This window comes from Epinephelus moara, chromosome 3 (genome assembly GCF_006386435.1).
Source record: "Epinephelus moara isolate mb chromosome 3, YSFRI_EMoa_1.0, whole genome shotgun sequence".
Lineage (NCBI taxonomy): Eukaryota > Metazoa > Chordata > Actinopteri > Perciformes > Serranidae > Epinephelus > Epinephelus moara.
In genome coordinates this window covers 24,783,349-24,793,916 of record NC_065508.1, presented here as the reverse complement: position 1 = coordinate 24,793,916, position 10,568 = coordinate 24,783,349, and the positions used below count along the sequence as shown (strand labels likewise).

At 41.9% G+C, this 10,568-nt stretch overlaps 1 protein-coding gene across 1 annotated transcript in view; it reads left to right on the top strand.

Moving 5' to 3' along the window:
- kirrel3a (kirre like nephrin family adhesion molecule 3a) overlaps positions 1–9,157 on the top strand; it is a 299,880-nt gene extending 290,723 nt beyond the window's left edge. Inside the window, exon 16 of the mRNA XM_050034328.1 lies at positions 6,890–9,157. Coding sequence (XP_049890285.1) covers positions 6,890–7,366 — 477 coding nt within the window. The 3' untranslated portion in view covers positions 7,367–9,157. The remainder of the gene's footprint in view (positions 1–6,889) is intronic.
- The last annotated feature ends 1,411 nt before the right edge of the window (positions 9,158–10,568 follow it).

Genomic DNA, 10,568 nt, shown 5'->3' with positions numbered 1-10,568 from the left:
CCTGTGAGGTGGGATGGATTATCTCGGCAAAGGAGAAGTGCTCACTAACACAGATTTAGACAGATTTGTGAACAATATTTGAGGGAAATGGTCTTTTGTGTGTATAGAAAATGTTTTAGATCTTTGAGTTCAGCTCATGAAAAATGGGAGCAAAAACAAAAGTGTTGCGTTTATATTTTTGTTCAGTGTATTTGCAGAGCTGATCTTCTTCCAGGAGCTGTTTATAAGTGTGTAGGCCTGTCGTCTGTGGGACAGATGTAAAGCTCTGGGTAGCCCTGCACTAACATGATCAACTTTTCCATATTTATCAGACTGAATATTTACAGAAGAAGGGACAGATATCTGTCGGCTGTAACTGGTTTGTAACGTGACTCCTGTCTGACTGCTGAGCGTGGCCACTTCCTGTGTCTGTCCTTTCAAATTAAATTCCCACATGGTCCAGTTATATAGGTTTTGATTTATTTTGACAAGGCGCAGCTCCTAATAGTGTTTCATGTTTGTTTGTTAGTTTTGTTTTGTTTTTTTGCAACTAAGCGACCAATGAAATCTTGCCAACTAATGACCTTTTTGCTGCTGTTCTGGTCAACTAACGTTTGGTCGACTATTAGGGAGCTTACAACAAATGCCAATCTAAGAAAAAGGGCAAGTGCTACGTTTTCTGCCCGTCCTAAAAGATCTCACAAATTCAATTTGTGTAATAGCCTGCAGGTTGGGACACACACAAGAGAGATAAACAAAGAGAAAGATAAATGGTTGCATCTTCCTGCTAATTTTCCTATTGAACCCTCTAGGAAAATTAGTAGGAAGAGATAACCATTAAAGTTATCTATGTCTGTATTTCTCCATTAGCTCTATAGCAGGAGCATTATGATTTAGGTCTGGTTTGATAAGACCCTTATTACTCTCATTTAGTCTACCATGTTCTCTCTGCTGCCTCGTAGCAATTTACAGCTCAGCACTGCCACATCGGAATCCTTGCAAAGAAATTAGTTAGCCAGTTTATCAGGCAGGCAGCTGACAGTAATGACGCCGTCTGCAACAGTCGATGCATGCTTCCATACGTTTGGTGTTTAACATCACAGTGTTCACTGCATCTTAACAGGTTTGGAAGGTTTTCAGGTTCAGGAGCAGAGCAGGGGGTGAGGGGGTTGCTTCGTTTATACAATTGCACAACAGACTGTGGGCTCTAGAGGTTTATTTTTTTCCTTGGCAACAATTGATGATCCTGATGGGCAACAATCCAAAAGGAGTTGGTCTTAAATAAAATTATTCTAAATACTATAGGTGTTGCTTGAGTTTTGACGCCTTTGAGCTATCGTGTTTTCTCAAATTATGTACAGATTTTTGGGCGTTCTATTATCTCAAATGGCTTGAAAATAGTGCATGTTGCTGCTGTGAATGGGAACAAAAACCTTCCCAGGGGATCATGCCCCCGACCCCTGTAGCTTTGGGCTGAACCTTAAATGTTTCAATAGCCCTTTTATACAGAGATCCGGTGATGGGGCCACAATGAAGACCATTTATTACACCAGCTTACGCAGTGGTGCTTCAGTGTAATTTTAAACAGTATGCTGACTTTCCAGAAGCAAAAGAGGCATGGTGGGCTTGACATGTAACACAGCAGTGTCCGCCTCTAGTGTGACATATAACATAAGACACACTTTCTAAACAATAACAAAGGCATAATATGCAAAACCATGCTTTGCATGAGCAGGGATGAAGTCCTGCTGGCCAAAGTATTTGAGTTCTCAGACTTCTCGTCATCTCCCACCAGCGAGCCGAAATGAGCAGCCGGCAGTAAGTGACTAAGCTAATGCTAGGTGCCTGGTGTTACTGTATGGGGGCAGTTAACAGTTAACCCTGCATTTCTATGGCCAAGGAGTCGGGACTTCGTATGCAACACGCCACGGAAAAATTAGTGCCCTGCGATCGAATGGTTAGCTCAGTCTGTGGACTGTTAAGCTAATGGTCCTGTTAGTAATTGTGTTGAAGTTGGAAGAGGTTTGTGAAAGAGCAGGTGACACTGCATGACCCCCTTTTGTTAGGAGAGAATGTTCCTCCTCCTGATGCAGGTGTTACCACTGCTAATGGTATTGGACTTCTGAGGAATACGCAGAGGGCTGTACCCCATAGTGAGATACCGAGCAAATGTTTGAAAGAGAACAATCCTTTACCGTACCTGTTATATGGAGGTTGTCCTCTGCTCAGAGTGTAAGGAGCCCCAGGCCTCGTTGTCTCCCCAATTTGCGAACATTTTTAGTTGCTGTTCTTATTTGAGTTAGCTGCCTACTGGTACTGGCTGCTTCTTCACTGGCTCGCACATATAACATGTTGTCAAATCACATCACACCCATCCCGTCCTGCCGGCTGTCCTTCTTACATAGAGGTTGATTCGGCTCTGTTACTACCTTCTCTGCTGGCTTAAAGGTGAGACAACTCTGTCCTCCCATTCTACGATTGTACCTTTTGTACAGAACAGCGAGGCGGAATAACAACCCGCCATACCTGCCTTGAACAGGACGTGTCAAAGGGGCAATTGTCTGGCCCTTCCCCTGACCAAGCTTTCTCTCCTGTTACTTTTTCATTTGGAGATATAAACGCACTCACCAAAAAGTCAAACTGAAATTACAATGAATGATTTGCTTGCATAGAAACCTGTTCTGTAAGTAATTAAAAAGCATCAAAAAGGGAGAAATGTATTTGGAATTTGTTCTCTTCTTTAATTGTACAGGGGCATGACGTGTCAACCACAAATGGTCTTCAAATGGCCGAACATGGACACATTGTGTTCCACCTCTGCTTGTTGAATGGGCTACTAAACATCCACCAGGGAAAAGTACACTGCTAATGTCCGTTTGCAGGCTAGATAGCTAATTAGCTGGTAAGCTGTAGCATGAACAGTTCTGACATGGTCTTTCTGACTGCAGAAGCAGGTGAAATTTGGACTAACGAACTAACAAGACGGAATTGTGATGCGTAGAGAGCCCTTTGAGCGCAGCCACTGCTGAGATACTGCATCATAGCATTTACATTAAATTCACACTCACACTCAGGGTGGCTTAGGCCACTCATTTTGCATCTTTAATTCAGTCAAACTGTAAACCAATCCCTCAAAGTCTGTCAGCCTACCTAATATACAATACCGCAGCCAAGTCACTTCATGGCACTGATTTATTTTCTTAATTAACAAGCTCCTGAGTACATTTTCAAACCACTTATTCAAGGTTCATTTTATTTATCATTTTACAACACATGGTTGCACAACACACATAGACCATATATAGGCTCTATTAAACTGCACTTACTTAAAATCTACAGCTTTCAAGCTCTTGTCTGTGATCCAGAGTTTAGGTTTTACTTGTGGAACACAGAGCTCTTTTCTGCTCTTTCAAACACTTTTTGAAGGCTTTCCCTATTCAACGAGTGCCACTTCTTGACATATGTGGCAATTGCAGCTTTTAGTCAAGGGCAATCCAAAGAGAGGCAGTTTTTGTTTCGTAAGAAGTTGTACCAGAACAGTGTATCCTTACTTGTAGGTTCAGCTGTATTATTCAGTTTTGAAAACTCACTTTGAGTGACAATGGAAAACACCCACGTACGATACACAAGACAAAGTAGTGCAAATTAGTAATGGGTAAAATCGAGTTGTATGACCTTGATTTTAAAAACCTGTAGTTTGACGTTCTGTTAAGACATTTGTGCAGAGGCAGATCGGGGTATGTGGAGTGGGCGACTTTCAGGACTCATAGCTCCTGAATGTTTTCCTCTAATACCAAGAATCTATTCGGTTCTTAAAATATCTTCAACTTTGTGTCTTGTTTTGTTTATCTTATTATACTATTCTCTAAAGACACCTTATATAATTCAGTAAATGTTCTTCTGTTGGCCTAAAATTAAATTCAGAGTATTGAAGACCACATTTACTTGGCATTGTGAGGGATCCAGCCCGGATTATTGTGACATGGATTTAGATGTAGCAGATTTGTGAGCCAAGTGTTCATTCTGTGAACTCTACTACAGCATTGTATATATAAAAAAAAAAAAAAAGAATAGAATAAAAAAGAAGTCCTTTATTGTCATTGTACCAGTGCAGTGACATTTAAAAGCTACAACTGTACACAGTGCAAGTTAAAAGGAACAACAGGTGACAACCCAGATAATTACCTTCATCACATCACCAATAAATAAGAATAAAATAAATAATAATCAGTAGTAAGAGGCAGATGTTGTTATTGCACTTGATGTATGTAATGTCACTCAGACTGGAAATGAGAACCGAGAGAGATTATGAGGTTTGTGAGGGTTTTAAAAGATAAAATGAGGAAGGCCAAAACTAAAAACAAGATAATAAATGGGAAATAACATCAACAGCAATAAAATAGACAGACAGCTCGGATAAAGTCAGGATATGCTTTCCGATAGAAGTATGTTTTTAGGAGAGACTTAAGTGACTCAGACAGCCTCATATCCTCGGGCAGATCGTTCCAGAGCCTCAGGGCCCTGATTGCAAAAGCTCTGTCCCCTTTGGTCTTCAGTCTGGACTGTGGAACAAGCAGAAGACCTCTGCCCACTGATCTCAAACTACGCAGAGGTTCATAAGAGACTAAAGAATCTGAAATGTAATCTGGAGCCAGGCCATGAAGAGCCTTATAAGTAATCAATAAGCTTTTAAAGTCAATCCTTAAACAAACAGGGAGCCAACGTAAAGAGGCTAAAATCAGTGTGATGTGGTCGTGCTTTTTGGCTTGGAGTCTTTGCAAGGTTTTTTGTTCAAGACAGGAATAAAGGCTGTTGCAATAATCAAGGCGCGAAAAGATAAAGCATGTACAACAGTACAATATGGTACAATACTAATAATTATAATAGCTATAATAGCTGTACTGTATATTCTCAAGCCAGTCACCAGAAAAAATGCTGGCATTGTACGTCTTTGTACGTCTATGTTGCATTTTATGTAACAGATTTGTATTGAATACGCTGTAGTGAAAGTGTGGTTAGGTTTAGGCAGGGTCGGCAACCTTCATCATCAAAAGAGCCATTTTTGACCAAAAATCATTTAAAAAAACTATCTGGAGCCGCAAAACATATCAAGCCTTATAATGAAGGTAACACAGCCTGTTAAATCTAAATTAGCTTGTCAACATCACAAATAGGTCTAAATGAGCATTCATTAATATGTTTTACCACCAGGTGGCACTGCAGTGGGCTATTTATGATTATTTGGATCTTTGACTTTGCAAAGTTTCATGGTAAAAGCCAATGGATCTCTTCATGCACAATTTAATTCTGTTTTCTTTCAAAACTTTTCATTTTTAGGAAACTTTTTAGTTTAGTTGCCAAAATTTGTTTTAAAAAAAAAACATTTATTCAGTATAGGCTACACATTTTTACAATTGGAGAATGTCAGAATCACTTTAGGCCAGACATGTCCAAAGTCTGGCCCGGGGGCCAATTGTGGCTGGCAGACCAATTCTAATTGGCCCGTGGCTTGACTTTCAAAATATACCATATGTGGCCCTTTACACAATAATGGTTAATCGAGCAAGATCACTTTGCATTTTTACACTTCACCTCACAATGATAGGACTATCATACAGTTTGTAGACAGGCATCAAGTAGTAATAGTTCATTAAATGATAAAAATGGTTTCATTCGTCTCACTTTTTTTTTCTTTTTTTTTTTAACCCATTTGATGCGAGAATCAGTTGGCCCCCAGGTATTTTCACATTGTTTTATCTGGCCCCCACTCAAAAAAGTTTGGAAACCCCTGCTTCAGGCCTACAGCATTGATCAATAGAAATTAAAAATGTTGAAAACACCTTGCAACTTTTTTTTTGTTTTTTTTTTTTCTGTCATAGCCAGAGTGAGCCATTGGAGAGGGCTAAAAAGCCTCCAGAGCCACAGGTTGTCTACCCCTGGTATAGGCACAAAAACCACTTGGTTATTGTTATGAACAGATCATGTTTTGGCCCAAAATAGTTCTGGGGCAGAATCCCTGCTGGAAAAGCAGGTATGTCATGGTATACAACTACTTTTTGTAGCACTATCCTCACTGGAAAAACAGCAACATGTGGAACTGGAAGACATCCCCATTAAGTCCCTAAAAAGCCACCATCCCCTCCACCTCCTGATGACAATATCAGCTCATACACTACGTAACTAGAAATGTTGATATTATTCATATGAAACGTGCCAATGTGATGTATTCATGGTTTGCAGAAACATACAGTGCCAACTCTTTCTGTTGGCGACTGGGCTGATATTCTGCTGCCACAACCTACATTTATGCTGTCCTCTCCTCACAGTCGCAGACAGTCAGTTTATGTTAAACCACAATATTAAAAAGGGTGAGAGACAGAGAGAGAGGCAGGCAAAGTGACAGACAATGCTGTCCAGTCTTGCATATGATTCGACAGACAATAAAATGTATTAACATATCCTGCAATAAACACTGCACAAAAGTGGATATTGCAGAGCAGTAATTAAATGAATAGGCCTTCTGAGTCACAGGCAGATGACTCACACTACTAAAACATGTTATCTGCTTTTTCATGTTTCACAAATTAGCCTGTTTATTAATTAATTTATTGTATTCAGCATCCCATTTTCTAATTACCGTTTGCGGGCCTACTTTTGACCTTCAGAGGAGAAAGCTACAGATGAGAAAACCAGTTCTTGTTTTGTACTTTCATGTCTTCTGTGTGCTGAGTTAGAGATGCACTCTGTTAAATGGCTTTTACACAAATGTAGCTGTGAGTAAAATGAAAGCATTGATTCATTTGTTGGGAGCAACAAAGAGAATCAAAACAAAAAGAATCTAGGTTGTTTATTGTCTCACTGCAACTTTTTAATACTTCTTCTTTTTTTTTGCTTCTTTTGCATTTCAAAGGACCCAACCAACGGCTACTACAGTGTCAACACCTTCAACGAGCACCACGCCACCCCCACCATGTCCCTGGCCCCCAGCCAGACTCCCGACGTAGTCCGAAGCCCACCCGCTGGAACTATGACCGTTGGCAAGCAGCGGGTGCCCACCGGCATGTCCTTCACCAACATCTACAACACCCTGGGTGCTGGCCCCAACCGCCTGTACGACTACAGCCAGCGCTTTGTCCTGGGCATGGGCAGCAGCTCCATTGAACTGTGCGAGCGGGAGTTTCAGCGGAGCTCCCTCAGCGACTCCAGCTCCTTCATCGACACACAGTGTGACAGCAGCGTCAGCAGCTACAGCAAGCAGGACGGCTATGTTCAGTTCGACAAGGACAGCAAGACCTCGGCCTCGTCCTCCTCCCACTATTCTCAGTCCTCCTCCCAGAACTCAGACCTCACCAGGCCTCTGCAGAAACGCATGCAGACGCACGTCTAACAGCTCCTGGGGCCTTGACTGGGATAACGAGGATGGAAAGGATGTTCCAAAGAGCCATTTTACCTACACAGATGAAATGTTGTTTTTTTTTCTTCCCAGTGCAGAGGGACATGACATGGTTTGTAGATGCCAACTTTTGAAGCTGTACACCTTGATGAAACCCGCCGGAATCAAAGTGTGACTTCTTAATCATGAGCCAACTTAAAAAAAAAAAAATAAAAAAAAATCACGACAATCATTTGTCTGCTTTTCTCTGCTCATAAGAAACAAACACAGTAGTTTGCTGCTGTTCCCATTTTTTTCACTTGGCAAACTGCCTTGACATATGAACCGAGTGGCAGAGTGATGGTTAGTTACAGAGAGAATATCAGACAAAAACTATCAGAGAAAAAGTAACAAGCGGATTTTTTTTATTAATGAGAAAATTCTGGGTGTTGCGAGCTTGGCTGCTCTTCTGCCATTCACAGCACTGAGGGTATTGTTAAAATCAGAAAATGGCTCTTCTCGTGAGCACCTCGGAGGAAAAAAAATGTATGTGAGCTGGCAGCAAGCTCTGTTAGATGTCAGTCATTTCCTGTACATCAGTTACCGCACCGCCCTGGCGATGATTAATGCTAGTTGCATTAGAAATGGGTTTCTCTTTTGTATAATGTGCTGTACATTGTTTTGGCTCTTTAATGGCTATTATTTTTCAGACATTGTGAGATTTGTTTCGCCTTTCAGTGTATGCTTTGTGAAAGATCATTCCTCATGAACTGATCACAGAATGCATGGAGAAGTGGACGTGTCATCATGCCCAACACACACAAAGGCAACCTTCAGATGCTTTTGTTCAGTCATCTGCTGCTTTCGGAAACTATTTTTTTCCTGTTTCCCTCCTGAAAGGACCTTATGATGTTTACAAGTGTAGTGCAAGGGTATTGAGATCTGTACTTTTCCCATTTAATGTGAGACACTTGCAGCTTGTGTGTGTACTGTATCTCTGGGAAGCACTTTCTAGCTGCCAGAGCAGGTTTGTCATTTCCATATTTGGCTGATATCGTGTTGTTTACACTAGAGCTCTGTAAAACCCAGCATTTTGTGTACTGTGATTTGACTACTGAATGACATGGGGTGAAGATAAAGTGAGATTCCTGCTGTCTGTCTTTCTTTTGGGGACTTTGATGCCCACTGTTTTAAGTGAGCCAGAAAGCTAGAGCTGGAGACAAAATGCTATCATTAGTTTGAAGCCTGACAATTAGACTGCTGCACTCAAGAACAATGACTTCAAAAGGGACGAGCAACCACATGTACTACCACAAATATCAGTTTGAGTACTTCTATGAGGAAATTAAGATAAGCCGATCCGAAAACGATTATGAGTTCCTGGGTTTAATAGGCCATCAGTCAAAGCAGCCACACAATAAAACCATGCTGCAACAAGTGTTCAGGATCCAAAAGGGCAATCAGCCAATACAAATGATGGACAACTCCAGTGTGACACAGCCGAGGAACACAAATAAAAAGGTTAAAGATTGTCTGGAAGGGATGTGGACGGAGTGAAGAAAGCACAAATTGGTACATTGCATAACTACTCATGTTCTACAAATGAATATAACTGAATAGCATGGGTTGATGTACTGTCATAACTAAGCACTTACAAATGTATTTGGCTCACTCTTACTGTGTAATAAAATGAATCTCATCATGTTTGGCGATCCCACCTTACATTTGGGGATTTCTGTTGTGAACATACATTACTGTACAGAAAGAAAGATTTTGTGCCAACATTGTGTTTTGATTAAAGAAAACTACAATATACCTCAATGCCATGTGATTGGAGGTATTTTTTCCTCTGTGGTCTCAGTTGCAGATGGTTGATTTGATTTGAATGATTTTCATTTGTTAAACTTGCTGAAACTAGAAAACAAACCTACGTATTTGTACTGATTGATCTATTCATTGAAGAAGTAAGAAGTGGCTTGCAAAAGGTCCAAAACAAAGAACTGATCTTGCTCTTTAGAAGCAGAGAAGAGTGAATAAGAAAACTTCTTATAAGAATATACAGCACGCCTATGGCCGGGATGAGAGTCAGCACCTTCAAGTCTGAGGACATGGTTCTCTGCTGGAAAATGGTGGATTTCCCCGTCTGGGTCAGGAGACAGTTACTGCCCCAAGCGAGGGAGTTCAAGTATCTTGGGGGCTTATTCACGAGTGAGGGTAGAATGAAGCGTGAGATGGATCGGCAGTCTGGCTCAGCGTCTGCAGTGATGCTGGGGCTGTGCTAGACTGTTGTGGTGAAGAGAGAGTTGAGCCAGAAAGGAAAGCTTTCGATTTACTGGTCCATCTACATCCCAGCCCTCACCTGTGGTCATAGCTATGGGTAATGACCGAGAGAATAAGGTCACGGATACAAGTGGCTAAAATGTGTTTCCTCAGATGGGTGGTTGGGCTCAGCCTTCGAGATAGGGTAAGGAGCTCGGACAACCGGAGGGGGCTTTGGAGTAGAGCCACTGCTCCTTTGTGAAAGGGGTCAGCTGAGGTAGTACAGGCATCTGATCAGGATACCTCCCGTTGGAGGTGTTCTGCACACGTCCCACTGGTAGGAAGGGCCGGGGCAGACCCAGAATACGCTGGAGGGATTACATATCTCATCTGGCCTGGGAACGCCTCCGGGTCCCCTAGGAGGAACTGGAAAGCGTTGCTGGGGAGAGGGACGTCCGGAATGCTTTGCTCGGCCTGCCACCCCCACAACCCGGCTTCGGATAAGAGGTTGAAACTGGATGGATGGACGGATGTATGGATGGATTTCATTTCTGTAAAGAAAACTAAACAAAATTATTATTTTTCAAGTTAAAGGTAGGGTCTGGAGGATTTTCCAGTTGCTGTTTGTAAACACACATTCAAATTTGGCCCCTCCTATCAGGCTCAACTCTCCCGGGTGTACGGAGCCCGGAGGTACGGAAGAAGGCTTCACAGAAGAGGTTCAGGCAAGGCTCGCGCTGGTGCACGCTCGGACACGCTCGGGCACGGCACCTGCGCTCTCTCATTGGCTGGGGAAATCTCCACCCAGAAGCGGTCCAAGCTCACAAAAACATCAAAATACAGTTAAAGGGCAGGAGCTCTGCAAACAGAGTCACCACCACACATGAGTAGAAGCCCATAGGTGATGATTAAGCAGGATTTCATTTGTATATGTCTATATTTTGTTTTGTTTGAAAAT